General features: G+C 42.6%; 1 protein-coding gene across 1 annotated transcript; it reads left to right on the plus strand.

The window, feature by feature from the left end:
• Nucleotides 1–3,046: 3,046 nt before the first annotated feature.
• On the plus strand, nucleotides 3,047–9,397 carry C7H15orf40 (chromosome 7 C15orf40 homolog). The gene is made up of 4 exons (XM_001929182.6): nucleotides 3,047–3,187; nucleotides 4,278–4,404; nucleotides 7,462–7,589; nucleotides 8,032–9,397. Exons 1-4 carry the CDS (start codon nucleotides 3,074–3,076, stop codon nucleotides 8,125–8,127), a joined length of 465 nt encoding a protein of 154 aa, XP_001929217.2. The 5' UTR covers nucleotides 3,047–3,073; the 3' UTR covers nucleotides 8,128–9,397.
• The last annotated feature ends 10,470 nt before the right edge of the window (nucleotides 9,398–19,867 follow it).

Below are 19,867 nucleotides of genomic sequence, written 5' to 3' on the forward strand. Positions count from 1 at the left end.
TTTGTCTTTCTGACTTACTTCACTTGGTATGAGAATCTCTAGTTCCATCCATGTTGCTGCAAATGGCATTATTTTGTTCTTTTCAGTGGCTGAGTAGTATTCCATTGTGTGGTTTTGTTTTTTTTGTTGGTTTTTTGCTTTTTAGGGTTGCACCAGTGGCATATGGAGGTTCCCGGGCTAGGGGTACAATCGGAGCTACAGCTGCTGGCCTCCACCACAGCCACAGCAATGTGGGATCCAAGCCGTGTCTGCGACCTACACCACAGCCCATGGCAATGCTGGATCCTTAACCCATTGAGCGAGGCCGGGGATCGAACACACAATCTCATGCATGGTTCGTAGTTGGAGTTGTTTCCACTGTGCCACGATGGGAACTCCCCATTGTGTATTTAATAAGTCCACAAATAACAAATGCTGGAGAGGATATGGAGAAAAGGGAACCTACTACACTGTTGGTGGGAATGTAAATTGGTACAACCACTATGGAAAACAGGATGGAGGTACCTCAGAAAACTAAATATAGAACTACCATATAAACTTATTTTTAATTTATGAAAGCAATGCAACCCCAAATAAGAAAACCTTGCTGTGGCCTTTAGCAATAGCAACTGCTGCCATCTGCTGCTTGTGACCAGTTTTTCTGTTCCTCAGGTGGTTCTTAGGTGAGAGAAAGAAAACTGTCCTTGTTACTCTGATATAGTATAATGACCTCTCTGTCTTCACTCATCTAGTCACGTGCCAGAAACCATTAATAATTCACCCTTAGAAGTTTCCTTTATCTCCATTATAACTGTCAAGGCTCTAGGTGAGCCTGTCATGACTTTACCCAAAACTAATTCTACATAATGCTGATTCAGCTTGTGTGCCCCAATTCTTAATTGATTTCAAACAAAATCTCGCTTTGGTTTAATATCTGGTTCACTTTCTTTTTCTACCAGAGCCGTGATCGTGGCCTGTGTCCACATGGGGTGCTAGCTTTCCATTTGCATCCTAAGTTCCAGTAACCATCATTTCATGTCAGTCACTCCTCCTTATGACTACACCGTGCACTTGGTCATCATAATCACACTACTTCTGAAATGGTAAATTCACATTCTGCTCTCTGACCACAACCTTCATGCCTCTGCAGCTCTCACTCCTACTCCAATGACTTGCGTTCTTGAACCTCAAGACCACCATTCCCTTAACCTCTCAGTTAACCCTCTTCCTTCCCTACCCTGTTAGACTCCATCTGTGATCTTTTTTTCCTTCTCCACTTTTGCTCTTCGATCACTTTAACCACTTCAGTAACCCTCAACCCCCTCAAACACACCTGAATGAATCCAGTTGTCTGTCTTCAGCTTCCCGGCTGTTGGGTCCAGGCATTTAAAATGATGTAAGTGAACAGATTGGACCCTGATGGTTTCACCATCTCCAAGTTCACCTGGACCATCAGTGCTGCCAGGTAGGGTTTCACTAGTTAGCTTTTTGACATTCTCAAGCACATTTAAACCTGTTCCACTCTCCTCATATCTTCAATACTTCGTCTGCTCTTTTTATTAACTCCAGCTCCTCCCACCAAACCTATAGACACAGCTCATGTGCAACTAAACTTTCCCTTCTCTTATGAAGGAAGGGGCGTGTGAGTAAGGCTTCCTGTCGACCACCCAGTCTCCACCTGCACCTCTGGTGTTAACAACTCCTCTCTTAGATCATTCCTATCAATATTCAAATATGGCTAATTCTCATCCAGCTTATAAAAGAAATAAAACCACCTTAATGTCATCTGCTCCTCCAACACCAGTTGCTCCATAATGAAATCAAATTATTCCCTACACGTTATCTCTTTCCTCCTCTTTGCTGAAACTGCTGCTGTTGAGGTCACCAACACCTCTGATGTCTATTTTACATGTTCTCTCTGTGGCACTTCTCACTGTTGACCACTTAGCCCTGAAGTACCCTTTCTAGTTTACCATGTACTCCTATGTCTGGCCAGTGTCATTTGGTGCCTTCTCTTCTTTACTTTCCCTTAGGGTTCTGTCCTGGGCCCTCAGGCTCTGCACACTCTCTGAGTCTTTCTCTCATTCACTTCCATGACTTCAATTACCGTCCATTTCAGAGGGTTCCAAAATCCATCACCAGCCCAGATCTCTCAAGCTTCAGTTAGACATTCAGTCACCCTTAATATTTCTACTTAGTGTCCCACATATATCTCAAACTCATTATGTTCCAAACTGACCAATTCCCAAACCTGCTTCTCAGGCCCCAAACCTGGGCATCTTCCATGAATCTTCATCTTCATTCCCACCTCGTCATTCCCCAAACACCAATCATTCCAGCTCCTAAATATCCTCAAAATGATCAGCTCCCAATTCTCCATTCCCACTGCTACTACTCTGATTGAGGCCACTATCTTCCACTTAAATAGCGGATCTCCCTGCTTCTATTCCTCTATTGACCACACTGCAGCCAGTGATCTTTCTAAACACAACAAATTTGACTCCACCTATCCTTCGCTTCAAACAGTTCAATAACTGATCATGCCTCTGCCGACTTCAGTTGCCTCTCTTGCCACATTACACATCAGAATAGATTTCCTCTCTTTTTGCATTGTGGCATCCTCAGCGCCTAGCACAAGGTAGGTGCTCCATGGATACCAAAAGGCTAAGGCAGCACGAGGTTCTATATCCACTTGTGGGCCATAGGAAGCAGGGTGGGGCTCTGTCTGCACCTGCTGGTTGGCTGCAGCAGCGAGAATGCATGGCCCTGTGCACTCTGCCGCTCAGTCCAATCTTTTCTTCCCATGAGGTAACACAACCTCCCTATCCTCTGTGGGGGAGGGGGTGGGAGTGGTCACCAACTCGATCAGAGGCCAGCTCCCCATCTCTCCATCTCCTGAGCCCTTTTCTACGTGGAGAGGGCCCCCGTGCAGGTCCTGGGGTAACGAAGACTCCTACCCCCGCCGGCCGGAAGGTGTCGCCCTCGCGCCAGAGCAGAGGCGCAGACCAGCGGAGATATACCCACCCGCAGCGCACGCAGGCGCAGAGGGCTCTTCCGGCACCGGGCTGCCCTCGCCGCCCCCTCCTTGCCGGGGATGCTGAGCCTCCGCTGTGGGCTGAGGCAGTTCCCAGCAGGAGCTGGTACTCGAGCTGCCGCCAGCCTACCCTTGGGCGCCGAGATGCCCAAGAAAGCTGGCGCGACAAACAAGGCCAGTTGCAAGACCCATGGCAGCGGGAGGGTGGGGCGGCTGGAATGCTGGTTGGGGAGCGCGGGAGTGAAGAGGGATCCGTGGGTGGGTGGGAGCGCCGCCAGCTGCTTGTTGTCTCTGCGGTCCGGGGCTCCTGCCCCCCGCCTCACTCGGCCGCGCCCCGGTCCAGCGGGGGAGGTCAGCGCCCGGGCCGGCGGTGCGCGAGGCCCTCCCTGAGTTGCGTCTGCTGATCTGTCCGGCCTCTCCCTCTCTCTCAGGCCAGCGCTTCGTGTTTCGGCTGCTCCGGGCGGCCTCTGCTTCCCTGGGAGCTTGCATTCTGTCTATTCCCCTGGACTGGTTCTCGCACCTCTCAGTCCAGTATACACTACTCCCGCTTCCCTTCCGCCGTCTCTGAGGGGCTGACTCCAATAACTCTAAGACTGCCTCCTGCTGGGAGCTTCCCTGGTGTCCCAAAGGCCCGACTGCCTGCCCTTCTTTGCGTAGTGATGGCCTGTGCGTATCTCGTCGGCACTCTTAGCACGTGTGTTAAGTAGATTTATTCTTTCTCTCTGCAGTCCAAGCTCCTTGAGGGCAAGGACCATGTGTCCTTTTTTATCTTTATCTATCCTTTGCCTGCGTGCTGCCCTGGTGCTTAGTTTGTGTTTGTTGAATGGAAAGTTCATAGTACAGCTTCTGGCACATAGTAGTCCTTTAAATACCACTTCTTCCCCCCTCCATCCCCCGCAAACACACCGCTTCCAGCCATAGTTGCTCACAAACATGTATTAACTTATCCTGCTTGAAATACAAAGATTAGTAATAAATGGTATCTACTCCTGAGGAATAGGAAATACAAAGCAGACGGTAGGAACCAGCTCTAAGTCAGGTTTTCCAGGGCAGGAAAAAAAGCACTTTGTGGGGTTGATGGCAAGGCTTCATGGCAGAATTGATTTGAGCCATGAAGGATGTTGGAAGATCATTCTAGGGACCCGGAAATACCTGGACAGAACAGATTTGCCTAGTTTGTCCTGGTTAAGGATGAAAAGGAATTGTGGAATTATCAAATGTGTGGGAAAGTAAGGTTGTAGTGTGGTTGTTGTTGTCGTTTTAGGGTAAAAGCCAGAGCAAGGAACAAGAGAGACCGCTTCCTCCCTTAGGTCCTGTGACAGTTGATCCTAAAGGTTGTGTCACCATAGCCATCCATGCCAAACCTGGTTCCAAGCAAAATGCTGTGACAGGTATATCTGGACACTGGGGTGGGAGTCTTGTATGAATCAGTTGCCCTGGCCCCCAATCCTCCCTTTGTCTTGGTTTGCTGAAAGTTTATCCTATATGGTGAAGTGTATTTTTTGCATCTGCAGTTAGAGGCTTCTTCATTCTTAGATTTTAATGTAAACGTGTAAATCTGGTGTTTAAAAGTGAATATACCATATTTACAGCATACCAAGTTAGGGAGTTCCCACTGTAGCTCAGTGGTTTAAGAACCTGACTAGTACCCATAAGGATGTGGATTCCATCCCTGGGCTTGCTCAGTGGGTTAAGGATCCCGTGCTGTGGTGCTGTGATGTAGGTCACAGACATGGCTTGGATCTCGCTTTGTTGTGGCGTAGATGGACAGCTGCTGCTCTGATTCGACCCCTAGCCTGGGAACTTCATATGCCATGAGCACCACAATAGATAGATAGGTAGGTAAATAGGTAGATAAAGAATAGAATATCAAATTAGATGAAAAACTGTTGTATATTTTCCTTTTTAATATGGTATTTTATTAAACAAACTTACTATGATCAATTAGAAATGTATACAGATATCAAATAATTATGTCATGCATCTGAACCTAATGTTATATATCAATTATACCCCAATTTTTTTTGGCCCCACCTGCAGCATGTGGAAATTCCTGAGTCAGGATCAAACCCATGCCACAGCAGTGATGACACTAAATCCTTTATTGCTAGGCCATCAGGGAATTCCAGTTATACCTCAATTTTTTAATAAAAGTGTTTCAGAAAGAACACATATAGAAATATATGTAGCCTATATTATTCTTAGTTTGTCCTATGCCAGAAGTGGGGACATTGGCCAGAGAAAGAAAGACTTTGTTTTTTGCCTTTTTTTTTTTTTTTTTTGTCTTTTTTTGCATTTTCTAGGGCTGCTCCAGCGGCATATGGAGATTCCCAGGCTAGGGGTCTAATTGGAGCTGTAGCCACTGACCTACACCACAGCCACAGCCACGTGGGATCTGAGCTAAGTCTGCCATCTACACCACAACTCAGGGCAATGCCGGATCCCCGACCCACTAAGCAAGGCCAGGGATCGAACCTGCAACCTCATGGTTCCTATTCGGATTCATTAACCATTGAGCCACGACAGGAACTCCTGTTTTTTGCTTTTTGGGCTGCACCTGTGACATGGAAGTTCCCAGGCTAGGGGTCAGATTGGAGCTGTGGCTGATGCCTACACCACAGCCACAGCAAAACCAGATCCAAGCCATGTCTGCAACCTACACCACAGCTTGTGGCAACACTGGATCTTTAACCCACTGAGCAGGGCCAGCACAATCTCCTGGATAGTAGTCTGGTTGTTTCCACTGAGCCACAACAGGAACTCCCAAGAAAGATGTTTCGATTGATTTTCAATGACCATTGGTCCAAGGAGGGAGAGGAAACCTGAAATCTGGGAACCTTACCATCAACACCTCTGTGAACTTGTTTTAAATCAAAACAGTACAAAATATTTCTGGGCCCAGCTTCTTCATCTCTCAGATGAGGTGGTGGGACTGTTATCTTTTAAGATTCCCTGAAATCCAAAAGTTGCCTCAGGAATCTCTGCAGTGAGCAAGGGGGTGGTCAGTAGGCAGGACTCCTGAGTAACTGTGTTTATATTTGTTTTAAATGTTGGGGTTTCAGAAGAAATTGGGTGGCGAGGATTTTGAGTGGGGAAAAAGCTTGAAAACCATTGATCTAAATTAATCCTAAAGGTCTCTTTCACCACTAGAGCCAAAGCTCTGTATTCCAATGTTTTTAATATCTTGCAAACAAGACCTCAGAATTGGGTGCCGGGCCTGGTTTGTGCTAATGGTCATGTTAGCTTGGCTATTCGTTGGTCATACCCTCCTTGGCCAGCATTTTCTAAGTAGTTGCAGTGGGCACTGTCTGCTGTTGGAATACCACGTTTCATCAGATCTACCTGGCCTTCAACTACAAGATACACATAATTTTATGTCCCAGGAGGAAAGACAAAGTCCACATCAACTAAACACTTTCTTTTCCACCTATTATAAGATACATGTAGATTTCAAAGATATTAAAATGTGAAAAACTGTGCATGTTAGAATAAGTGACAGGATAGAAGGAGGGCTGTTTTACTGTCTCACTCCTCTGGATTCTGTGGCCATGTTTACACAGGCAAGATGTATGTGTGTGGAAATACACAAGTAACCCCAGATGCAAGAGCAGCTCAAGCTCATGTGCAGACTGCCCTGAGTATATGCTTCTCTTTCTCAGTAGTCACAGCGGAGGACTGTGGGTTGGCTGCTCTTTTATAAAGGCTGTATTAATGAGGGAGTCAGGACCACTCTTCAAAAAGCAGAGTTCATTGTTCCTGGATTTCAAAGCATGCATTCACATTTATTTTGAATCACTTTCTAGCCATGTAACCTTGAACACATTACTTCTTGGTTGCAGTTTCCTCATTAGTAAAATGGAGATAATAAAGGTATTAATATCATCATAAAAGCATAGGATTAAACACATTAGTATTTGTAAGGCCCTGAAAACATGTTTGTATGTCCTTAAAATTAGCATAAGTGCTACCTAAAGATTAACAAATAAATACATTTAAAAATATTAACAGAGGCATTTCACATAAATGCATATAGTCCAGTGCCCACATTTCCCTGGTGAGGAAACCCTGAACAACCCTGTACAATCCTGGGAGCTGCCTCCTTCACTCATTTCCTCAGTGACACAGCTGGAGCTAAAGCCCAACTCTGACTCCCTGCCTGGGCTCCTCCTATCAGACCAAGTGCGGTTTCAGTTCCTAAATCGAGGTTAGACTCATCTTGGTCAGCAGGGTGGAATAAATACCGATTTTCTTCTCTGGATTTCTTTTCTGTAATGGCAGAGACATGTTTATGCTCCCTTAACTGTGATTAGTTTAATCATTCTTCATTCAAGAGTTATTAAATTCAAACCTCCTATATGTCAGCAGATGCAAACACTTTTACAAAAGATCCTCACTTCATGAAGAAAAAGAACTCCATGAGGGTCAATTCTACACTGTTTTCATTCCAGATCTGACCACTGAGGCTGTAAGTGTAGCTATTGCAGCGCCTCCATCCGAAGGAGAGGCGAACGCTGAGCTCTGTCGGTATCTTTCCAAGGTCTTTGAACTCAGGAAGAGCGATGTGGTTTTGGATAAGGTAGGTCTCTCTCTCACTCAACATCGGTCATTATTTTAAAATCATAGGTTTTTTTTTTTTTCTTTTCCAAATAGTTGAAAAACCAGTTTTTTTTTTTTAACTCATATTCATTTAATCGCTAAAATTTGTGAATTCTATTTAGTTCATATTCATTTTGAAAATGTAATGTCTAGTTTTATTATTACAGAAATTGACAAAGGAAAGTAAAAACTCTGGAGAGTAGTGAAAAACTGTAGTGAGATGGCATCTAAGAGACAGTCTTGTCTAGAACAGAAACGGCTAAGGAGAAGGCAGGCGCTAAGCTGTCAGGAAAGCTCCAGCCCACCTGTGACAGTCCCACAAGGACACGGCTGTGGGGATACAGCTGAAGTCTGCTGTCTTCAATAGCATTGGAAAGTTTAGTGTGTTATCCTGACACCGTTTTTTTTTCCTTTTGGTCCAGGGTGGTAAATCTCGTGAAAAAGTGGTGAAGCTTTTGGCCTCCACAACTCCGGAAGAGATCTTGGAGAAATTGAAAAAGCAAGTTGAAAAAAAATAAAAGCAAGAAGTGAAAAATACATCCTTGAGAAACTTTTTCATTGCTAATGTTGAAGAGGCTGTTAAAAGGAAAGTATATTTAAATATACAGAGCATATATTTAATAAGTTGAAAAATACATACATATATTTAATAAGAACAGGACTCAAAAAAGAAGAATGAAGCTTTAAAGGTACCATACGTTGAATTTAGGTTCTAAAATTCCTGAATCCAAACGGCTTGGAACATGTTAATCTGATTTCATGGTATTACAAAGTAACAGAGCTGGGAAGGGTATTCAAGGTGACCTGACTCAGCCCTTTTCAACTGTGATGGGGCTTCTGAGATCCAGAAGTTGAGAGGTTTCCGGGTCACATGGTGCAAGATGGCAGCTGGAACCTAGATCCCTTGACTCCTAGTTGGATGCAGTTTATCCTGATAATGAAATATTTCCACAACACTTCTGGAATTCTGGGAATTGCCTTCTAACCCACTTTACAAGTACCAAGGAGACAACCTGCTTTGTAGTGTTGCTTTATATTTTAAAATGCCTATCTCAGTGCAAAAATGTTTTTGTGTCTTTTTAAAACTTTACTGAGCATGTTGTTAAAAAGTAGATGAGAATAATCAAGACATAACTTGGGAGTTCCTGTTTTGGTTCAGTGGGTTATGTCCCCAGCTAGTATCCATGAGGATAGGGTGCGAGTTTGACCCCTGGATTTACACAGTGAGTTAAGGATCTGGTGTTGCCATGAGCTGTGGTGTAGGTCACAGACGCAGCTCAATCTGGTGAGGCTGTTGGCTGTGGCTGAGGTGTAGGCCAATAGCCGAAACTCCTATTCAACCTGGGAACTTCCATATGCCACAGGTGTGGCCCTGAGGAGCAAAAAACAAAAAAAGACTTTAATGTTAATTTTCATTTTTGGGAAGCCACTGAATTTTCTTCCTCCTTTGACGGTAAATGGAGTCATCATCATATCTGGTGGTTCTTATGAATCTCCAAAGATCCTTAAAAGAAGAGAGAAGATCTGGAAGCTATCTTCAGTATTTGTACAAGGCTATCAGAAGTCTTATCTATACTGCAGCTTCGAAAGCTAATATTTTGTTTTTAAATGTTCAGTACAAATTATGGCAATTTGTTAAGGTAAATGACAATAATTTGATTACCTCTGCTAATAGAAGAGCTGATTTGCAGTTGGGTGCTTTGTCTAGAGTAAAAATATTATTAAATACAAAATCCACAAAAAGGACCAATAATAAAAATTATGGATAATAAAGAGCACTAGGAATTACTTGTCTAGTCCAACTCTTCCTCTGTTGACAGGAGCCAAGGACAAGCAAAGGCAGGTGGTTCATCCAGAATCAGGGTAAATGTTAAGGGCAGAGTGTGGGTTACGCTCAGCTGTCTCTTCTAGGCCATGATGCCATACTGCCTGCATATGTGCCTGTTTCACACGGCCTTTTCTACTCTTTCAGCACTGTTCCGGTGTGTGCTCTACAGGCATTTACTTGTGGATTTTACATGGATCACTGTTTGTTAGCATGCTTTCCTTGATAAGTAACAGAAATCTAACTCAATCTGGCTCAAACAGTAAAGGGATTTGTTAGCTCACATACCTGGAAAGTCCAGAGGCAGGATTTACATAGGGGTCATTTTGACTCAGCAGCTCCGTAATGTCATAAAGGATCCACTTTCTTCCCTTAACCTGATTTATTTAGTAGTGCCAGCTTCCTCCTCAGGCCTGTTTCCCTCATGGAGGCCAAAAGGCAGCAGTTCGGGCTTCTTGTCTGTTCACCTTTCACCTCCTCCAGAAGGAAAAAAGGCCTTTTCCAAAAGCTCTCAATCAGCTTCTCCTTGTATCTCAGCCCAGATCAGGCCACACGAAGTTTCTAAATCAGCCCCTATTGTCAGGAAATGCCGTATTATAACACAAGTTACCTAAACTGAGACTAGAGGGGAGAGTTACTCTAACTGTTTCAGACTAATCAAGGCCCATCCTGGAGCTGGAAATGGGCTCAGCCTACTCAGTGACGGTTCTTGAATTAAAAATTGGGTAAAGTTAGGAATGGACACTGGATAATTATCAACAAATATTCATCACAATAACCTATTTATCTCACTTTTTTTTTTTTTTTTTTTTTTTTTTTTTTTTGCTTTCCAGGGCCACACCCGCAGCATATGGGGCATCCCAGGCTAAGGGTCGAATTGGAGCTATAAGCCTCCAGCTTACTCGACAGAGCCACAGCGACCCCAGATCCGAGCCGCAGCTTGGATCTATACCACAGCTCACAGCAACAACACCAGATGCTTAACCCTCTGAGCGAGGCCAGGGATCAAACCCACAACCTCATGGTTCCTAGTCGGATTCATTTCCCCTGAGCCATAACAGGAACTCCTATTTATATCATTTTAAATGGCATATTTTAACATAGGAACTTTTTTGCCTAGGCACTTTTTTTTTTTTTGAGAAACACACAGTATCTCTTAAAAAAGAATACCCATTTGTTATCAAGAATTGTTGCCAGATGTAGGGCTGTGTTTGAGGACATTTTTTCCCTTCTCAGCAAACGTGGTTGCCTTTACCAGTCTCGTGCTCTCTTGACCCACACAGCTGTTCCCCACCTGAGGCCTTTGTACCCTGACCTGATGTGAAAGTTTAGTTAATGCAACTTTCTTCAGCTGGGACATGTTCTTCCTGCAAGAATATTAAGGCAGGCCCAGTGACCTAGGACAAGGACACAAAATCCCCAACCTCTGTAACATTTGTCTCTCTAGCCCTGCCCACCCTCATTCATTTTAAGTGAATACTTGAAACAGTCTGTAAAGTAACCTGATTTCACTGCCTTTCTCGTCCTGAGGGTCCAGCCTTTTAGGCAGCCCATGAAATGAGTTCTGAAAAATACTTAGCCAACTTTGGTGAATGGTGTCACGGTGACGTTCTAGCACTGCATCTGCCATCTATCGTCCGCACCTTGATTTATGGTAATAACACCTGCAGAGATGATTCATGAATGATTTGTCAATAATTTATTAATAACTTGGGTGCCTACTACTTGACACACACTGCTAGGTGCTTTGCCTACACTATACATTGACAGAACTGGAGGCAGAAACAGAACTTGAACTTCTGATTCCTGTAGGTCCATTCCCTCATTTGTTTGCCAGTCAGGAGAGGGAGAGACAACCAGAACATGTAGGTGGCACCTTTGCAGTATTTAAAATTCCAAAGAGCTAAAAACTCACAAACTTTAGGAAGTAGTTCTTTTCTGGACTGTCGGCTACCAGCATTCTTCCTCTTAGAGATTCTAGGGATTTACTTAAGTAGTTCCTTAACTGTAATGCAGAATATAAATTTTAGAACCCAACACACCCCTCCCCCTTCAGATTTAAAAAAAAATTATTACAGTTGATTCACAATGTTCTGTCAATTTCTGCTGCACAGCAAAGTGACCCAGTCATACATAGTTTTTCTCACATTATCCTCCATCATGTTCCATCACAAGTGATCAGATATAGTTCCCTGTGGCATACAGCAGGATCTCTCATTGCTTATCCATTCCAAATGCAATAGTTTGCATATATTAACAGCAAACTCCCAGGCCATGCCACTCCCTCCCCTTTGGCAACCACAAGTCTGTTCTCCAGTCCATGAGTTTGTTTCTTTTATGAAGATATGTTCATTAGTGCTGTATATAAGATGCCAGCTAAGTGATATCATCTTATGAATCCATCCATCTATTGATGGACATTTAGTTTGTTTCCTTGTCTTGGCTGTTGTGAATAGTGCTGCAATGAATACAGTGTCTGTGTCTTTTTGAATGAAAGTTCTGTCTGGATATATGCCCCAGAGTGGGATTGTTTGATCATATGGTATTTCTATGTTTAGTTTTGTGAGGTACCTCCACACTGTTTTCCATAGTAGTTGTACCAATTTACAGTGTAGGAGGATTCCTGTTTCTCCACCCCTTCTCTGGCATTTGTTCTTCGTAGACTTATTAATGATGGTCATTCTGACAAGTGTGAGGTGATACCTCATTGTAGTTTTCATTTGCATTTCTCTAATAATCAGTGATGTTGAGCATCTTTTCATGTGCCTCTTGGCCATCTGTATTTCTAATTTGGCGAAATGTCTAGGGTCTTCTGCTCATTTTTCATTTGGGTTGTTTTTTGTCTTTTTAGGGCCGAACCACCTGTGGCATATGGTGGTTCCCAGGCTAGGGGTCAAATCGGAGCTGTAGCCTCCGGCCTACACTGCAGCCACAGCAATGCCAGATCCCAGTGTGTCTGCGACCTACACCACAGCTCAAGGCAACGCTGGATCCTTAATCCACTGAACAAGGCCTGAGATCGAACCTGTGTCATCGAACCTGGTTGCTAGTCAGATTTCTGCTGAGCCACGACAGGAACTCCCCATTTTGTTGATTTTTTGCTGTTGAGTTGCTCATCCATGCCAAATGTAATAGTTTGTTTTGTATGAGTTGTTTGTATATTTTGGAGATTAAGCCCTTGTCGGTTGCGTCATTTGCAACTATTTTCTCCCCATAGGTTGTCTTTTTTTTTTCCTAATGGTTTCCTTTGCTGTGCAAAAGCTTGTAAGTTTGTTTAGGTCCCATTGGTTATTTTTGTTTTTATTTCTATTGCTTTGGGAGACTGACCTAAGAAAACATTTTTACAGTTGATATCAAGAGAATGGGAGTTTCCGTCATGGCACAGTGGTTAACGAATCCGACTAGGAACCATGAGGTTGTGGGTTCGATCCCTGCCCTTGCTCAGTGGGTTAAGGATCTGGTGTTGCCGTGAGCTGTGGTGTAGGTCGCAGATGCAGCTCAGATCCTGTGTTGCTGTGGCTCTGGCGTAGGCTGGCAGCTACAGCTCTGATTCAACCCCTAGCCTGGGAACCTCCATGTGCTGCGGGAGCAGCCCAAGAAATGGCAAAAAGACCAAAAAAAAAAAAAAAAAAAAAAAAAAAAGGAATGTTTTGCCTGTGTTCTCTTCTAGGAGTTTTATGGTATCTTATGTTTAACTCCTTTTTTTTTTTTTTTTTTTTTTTTTTTTTGGCTTTTGTCCTTTTAGGGCCACACACACAGCATATGGAAGGTCCCTGGCTAGGGGTAATCAGAGCTGCAGCCACCAGCCTACACCAGAGCCACAGCAACACCAGATCCAAGCTGCGTCTGCAACCTACACCACAGCTCACAGCAACACCGGATCCTGAACCCACTGAGCGAGGCCAGGGATTGAACCTGCAACCTCATGGTTCCTAGTCAGATTTCTTTCCACTGCACCATGATGGGAACTCCTTATGTTTAAGTCTTTAAGCCATTGTGAGTTTATTTTTGTGCTGCACAGTGTGAGGGTGTGTTCTAGTTTCATTGATTTCCATGCAGCTGCCAGTTTTCCCAGCACCACTTGCTGAAGAGACAGACCATCTTTTTCCCATTTTTCATTCTTGCATCCTTTTCAAAGATTGACCATAGGTGTCTGGGTTTATTTCTGGGTTCTCCATTCTGTTCCGTTGGTCTGTATGTCTGTTTTTATACCATTACCACACTGTATTGATTACTGTAGCCTTGTAATATTGTCTGAAGTCTGGAAGAGTTGTCTCCTGATTGGTTTTCATTCCTCAGGATTGCTTTGGCAATGCTGGGTCTTTTATGGTTCCATACAGATTTTTGGATTGTTCGAGTTCTGTGAAAAATGCCATGGGTAATTTGATAGGGATTGCACTGAATAAGTAGATTGCTTTGGATAGTATGGCCATTTTAACAATATTAATTCTTACAATCCAGGAGCATGAACTATCTTTCCATTTCTTTGAATCCTCTTTAATTTCCTTGATTAATGTTTTATAGTTCTCAACATAAAAGTATTTCATCTCCTTTGTCAGTTTTATTCCTAGGTATTTAATTTTGGGGGGTGAGATTTAAAAAGGCATTATATTTTTATGTTCCTTTTCTAATATTTCATTGTTAGTATAAGGAAATGCAACTGATTTCTGAATGTTAATCTTGTATCCTGCTACTTTGCTGGATTCATTGATCAGGTCGGAATAGTTTTTGTGTGGAGTTCTTAGGGTTTTCTATATATAGTATCATGTCATCTGCATGGAGTGACAGTTTTACCTCTTCTAATTTGTATACCTTTTATTTGTTTGTCTGATTGTTGTGGCCCCTTCAGATTTTTTTTAATGCACATGACTGAGGACTAAAATATTTATTTATTTATTTGGCTTTTTAGGGCCACGCCTGCGGCATATGGAAGTTCCCAGGCTAGGGGTCCAATCAGAGCTGCAGCTGCTGGCCTACACCACAGCCACAGCAACTCAGGATCAAAGCCACATCTGCAATGCTGGATCCTTAACCCACTGAGCAAGGCCAGAGATCAAACCTGCAACCTCATGGATATTGTTTGGGTTCGTTTCTACTGTGCCCCAACAGGAACTCCGAGAGAGTAAAATTTTTTAAAGCTAGATTTTCAATTTATATCCAAGAGGTGGCACTATAATGCAGTAAGAGAAAGCAACACATAGTTTAGGGAATAAAAATGACTCTTAATTCCTTTTGAAGTGAGCAGTGTTAGGAAATCCTTTCCACAGTGCCTGACGTCACACCCTCTGGGCCTTCTTGTCTGGTCTTGTCTTCTCAGAGGCACTCCTTAGACTTCGCCCCCTCATACCTTGAATTTAGTGCAGCCCAGAATGTGGCATTAACCAGAGCTGGCTGAGGACTCGGAGTCCCAAGGCAGTACGTTGATGGAGTCCATGTGGTCCTGAGTGCCTATCTTTAATTTTTCAGCTTTCAGAAATCCCATTTAGTCAGTGTTTTTGAAAATGCCATTGGGCTGGACAATTGACAAGGAACTAACTTCTAAAAGGATGCCAATTTATTAATTTGAGTGAAGAATATACCTGCCAAATAGACTGTGTAGTGGCATCCTCTAGTGAGCACCTTCTGTCCCTTTGGGAAGTCTTGTCAAGAGCCAGTCATTATTTGAAGCTTGGAGAGCCAGGGAAATTAGGGGCTAAGGGCAGGCAGCTATGACCATCTCGAGCTCCCATTTCTGCCGCAGGGACAAGCCCATTATATCTTACCAGCCCCTCTCCTACAACAGAGGAGCTCCCTTTGTCTAGGCTCCAGAAGACCACCCACCTCTGCCTACATAGGCTTTCTTCAGCACTGTGCCACAGGGTCCATCTAGTCCCCCTGGTATTAGAGTGTGGGCAGGGGCGAATCCCCAAACTCTGCAGCACAAGTTAGAGTCTGTGGTGATTCCTACATGAAATTCATCTAAGGTGTGGTTTTACTATCAAATTGTTTCAGAGCCTTAGGTTTCCCTAGAGACACCTGGGAAATGGAGCACAGTGGAGAAGGGAGCGAGTCAGGTCAACAGAACTCCAATCTCAGTCCTCTTCTAGCACTGTGCTGCCAATAGAAATATATAGTAGGGGAGTTCCCGTCGTGGCGCAGTGGTTAACGAATCCGACTAGGAACCATGAGGTTGCGGGTTCGGTCCCTGCCCTTGCTCAGTGGGTTAACGATCCGGCGTTGCCGTGAGCTGTGGTGTAGGTTGCAGACGCGGCTCGGATCCCGCGTTGCTGTGGCTCTGGCGTAGGCTGGCAGCTACAGCTCCGATTCAACCCCTAGCCTGGGAACCTCCATATGCCGCGGGAGCGGCCCAAGAAATAGCAACAACAACAACAACAAAAAAATAAAAGACAAAAAAAAAAAAAATATATATATATATATATATGAAAAAAGAAATATATAGTAGCTGCTGGCCACACGTGGGTACTGAGCACCTGAAATGTGCCTAATCAAATGTAATAGAATAGAAGCATCAGAAATAAAGGCCCTATTGGAAACAACACAACAGAAAAGAGGCTGAAAATACTGCCTGGAGTTTAGAGAGCAGGACAGAGAAAGATGAGCAGAGAAAGGAAAATGACAGATGCGGAAGTCAAAGGAAAGCCAACACATAACTGGAGAAGAGAACCAAAGGAATGGAACAGAACAAAGACTTAAAGGTATAATCAAGAAAATACTGGAAAAATAAAAGATAAATTTACAGAATGAAAGGTGCAGTGTACTATGTGAAACATAATGTTCAGCAATGAAATACAACCTAGTACAGTTCTCCTCTTTAAAAAATAAAAAAGCCTGTGGCCATCTAGACAACAAGTTGACGTCATAGGGAGGATGAGAAGAGACACAGACACACATATTCATGCTGCTGATAGGAACGTAAACTGCTCCAGTGCTTTAGAGAATGTGGCAGCCTTGAATAAAATTAAATAAGACAGTTTTTTTAACCCAACAATTCTACTTTTAGGACTACCCCACAGAACACATAAAAACATCAAGGGATATATGGACAAAAGCAACACAGCATTGTTAGGGGCAAAACAGGAAACAACCTAAGTGACCAACTATAGAAGCAAAATTATAATAGTGGTATATCCATACTATACAATATTATGTTATTAAAATTAAGACGTTAGTTTTTGATCTTTAGCTACTGCCCTGGAGTGATGTCTATTATAATCTGTTGTGTGAACAAAGAATATACACATGTTATATATATATAAAACCTCACTTTAGTAAAAAAAGGAAAAACATATACATATATCAAATTTATATGTACTTGTGTGAGCACAGTAAAAGAGCAGAAGCATACACAACAGGCCACATCTGGCTGGGTACAGAATATACATATTAGTATTGCTTCACTTTCTACAGTATTCGTGTACACACAAAACATATATAGTGAAGGAAACTTTGAAATGAGAGAAACACATGCGTGAGCAAAACAGCTCAGGCCTTCAGCAATTACAGCAGCTTTATTTACCTGATAGGGACAAAGAGGCTGAAGATCCTTTGGGAATTAAAGGCACTGGTGGTGGAAAAAAACCATGAGATCATCACATCGTCCCCTGAGGATGTCTCAGGAGAAGTCACTGAAACCGGGAGAAAATCTAACTGATAATTAATATGTGGGGCTCTCAGTGCCCCATAGGGACAGGAATGAAAACAACTGAATTAGCCCATCAGCACAGGGAGACACTGGTGGAAAATTTGTGAGCTGCACTTTTTGTACCCAAGTCAGCCCAGAGGCATCCCACTCGACTCTGGAGGCACAAACCTGACACTGACTGGACACCTAGTATGTGCCCAGCCCAGTGATGGGTACTTATGCAAATATGTTCACTTAATCCTTCAAGGGAGCAGTCAAATCACCTCTTAGCAGTCCTGATGAAGATGACTCCTCCTCTTTGTTAACTTGCTCCTCCCATACCACCCTGTAAAATTTCAAATCTGAGGGGCATTATTAAAGCCTCATTCCCAGTTTCCCAGCACTGATGACTAAATACTCAGGTAAGAATGTGTCTTTGGCAAATAAAGGCCTCAGCAGTGTTAGCGCAGCTGAGGTTACTTCCTCTTCAACCCTGGCATATGCTAACGGAGCAGCCCTACTGACCGGCCTGTGCAGCCAGCACAGCCCAGGGCCATCCTCCCAGAACCTCCACAGGTCCTGGGATCTCTCCTCCCACCCCTGTTTTCCCCAAAGGCTGGTCCCAGCAGAGGTCAGACTTCTAGAAAGGAGGGAATATTTGCTCTCAAGGCCACTTTAGAGTCCAGCGGTATAGTCTACTACTTGGATGGAGCAGTTGATTTGGCCCCAAAATAATTTGGTATAGCAGGACCCAGGAAAAAGTCTTTGTTTAGATATTATGGGATGTCACATCTAAATGTAACTAAATTCTTAAGTTTTAATCTAAAAATTAACATCATTAATATCTACCAATGTCAAGAATATTTATTCCTGTTGGTCTTAATTCATTCTAAATTACAAACTAGACCATTTTTTAATTTTTATTTCTTACAAACTAGGCCATTTTAAAGGCATACCTAAGTTTATAGAGAAGACATTGAGTGATCTATATAATTAGATTTTGCACACAGAATTAACCAAAGCCTATTTAGTATTTCAAAGTTTCCCTTTCTATCTGTCTATCTATCATCTATATCTCAAATATGCTTCTTTGGTTAAAACGTTAGTTAAAGCCCAAACAAGCTTTTCAGTGTATAGTTTATATATAATACCTCAATTTGTCTAACATTACCAATTAAGTGCTTTCACAAGTAACACTTCCAGCTAATTAAAATTATCCAACAAGCCACCTTAAGCTGGGAATATTTAATCCCTACATTTCCTAACAAGAACAAAAATTCCTTTTTACTATTAACAATGGTGCTAATTAAAAGAAGTCAAAGGCCCAGACTGTAGATTAATATACACAGCCAAATCTGTGTTTGGATTGAATGAGTCACAGAGAAAAGAAAGTCTAGGAAGAATTTTAAGGTGTTAAAAACCTGTATTTGGAAACAAAGTATAGTGCTTCAGAGTTCAAAATCAGTGATATCAGTAATCTTCAGTGCAAAACATTTCCTTTCTTTTTGGTCTTCTAAACTTAAAGGTCACATTTCATTACTGTCCATTCTATCATAAGTTCTAGATTTTCCTTTAGGAGACTAAATTACAAAGGGCATCCTTGTGCTAAGCAGTATAAGGAATACACCTTTGGAAACCAAAACCGTGCTAGAAATCTTAACATGTATCTTTTTCCTATATGGTTTCAAGAACCTAAAAACTACTCTTAGAGCAGTGATCCATGGTTATTACAGTTTGGATAACCACAAATCCTTCTAGCACCTAAAAAAAAAATAGTAATAATCTATCTTAAATCTCTAGGAAGCTGGTCTCAAAAGGATATTAATTTGATGTGTTCCATAATCAGCATTCAACATTCTAAAGTCAGTACCAATTTCCAAAGAGCAAATGCCAATAATTTTGGCCCAACTTTTATATAAACTTTCTTTCTTTCATATATCAAGTGTTTGTTATTTTCTGAAGGATATAATGGCTTGTTCTTTGAATTATAATTCATATAATTCATATAAGGAAACAATCACAAATCTTTAATTCCCCATCTGCCTATCTCACCTTCTATCCGTTACTCTACATCCTTTAAACCAATACTGTTTAACAATTGATCAAATACTTCCCTCCCATTGATTAAGCAAAGTGGTTTTTTTGTTGGTGGGTTTTTGTTTTTGTTTTTTGCCTTTTGTCTTTTTAGGGCTGCATATGGAGGTTCCCTGGCTAGGGGTCTAATCAGAGCTACAGCTGCCAGCCTATGCCACAGCCACAGCAACACCAGATCCTTAACCCGCTGAGCAAGGCCAGGGATCCAACCTGCAACCTGATGGTTCCTAGTCAAATTCGTTTCTACTGCACCAGGATGGAAGCTCCTAAGCAAATGTTTATGTAGCACCAATTATGTACCACTGGGGATTTAATGGTCAAGCTTCAGTTCCTATTCTCAAGCTTCTGTATGCTTGGTCATCTATTTTTATGATAACCCTGTCAGAGTGGCAAAGGTAGGTGTTTTCCCCATATATATTTTTTGCAGTGAGCACAAAGTTTAAGTGGTTTTCTCAAGGTCACATACCTTGTAAGGACAGACCTGGAGCCAGGATTCCTCATGCTTAATTATGCTATTACAACAAACTGCCTATATGAGATTAATTCCATCTCCTTGTGTCACAGCAGCAATTCCTATCCTTAAATTGTTTTGATGTTCTTTTCTGTCTCCCCCACGTGAAACAGAAACCATGCCTTTTATTTCTGTTTTAGGCACACAAGGGGCAGTCTGATAGTGACTGTTGTTTAAAAAAAAAAAAAGAAAAACTACCAACATGCA

Source organism: Sus scrofa, chromosome 7, assembly GCF_054392235.1.
Source record: "Sus scrofa isolate SSC_HxYL_T2T_F1_AM1 chromosome 7, Sscrofa_HxYL_maternal_Yorkshire_Landrace_v2.0, whole genome shotgun sequence".
Taxonomy (NCBI): Eukaryota; Metazoa; Chordata; class Mammalia; order Artiodactyla; family Suidae; genus Sus; species Sus scrofa.

Bases quoted from the DNA above. Each gene is read 5' to 3' on its own strand.
- C7H15orf40 (XM_001929182.6), top strand. From the start codon at position 3,074: ATGCTGAGCCTCCGCTGTGGGCTGAGGCAGTTCCCAGCAGGAGCTGGT. The intron at 3,188-4,277 runs GCCAGTTGCAAG...TTGTCGTTTTAG, and splicing joins AAGCTGGCGCGACAAACAAG to GGTAAAAGCCAGAGCAAGGA. The intron at 4,405-7,461 runs GTATATCTGGAC...TTTTCATTCCAG, and splicing joins CAAGCAAAATGCTGTGACAG to ATCTGACCACTGAGGCTGTA.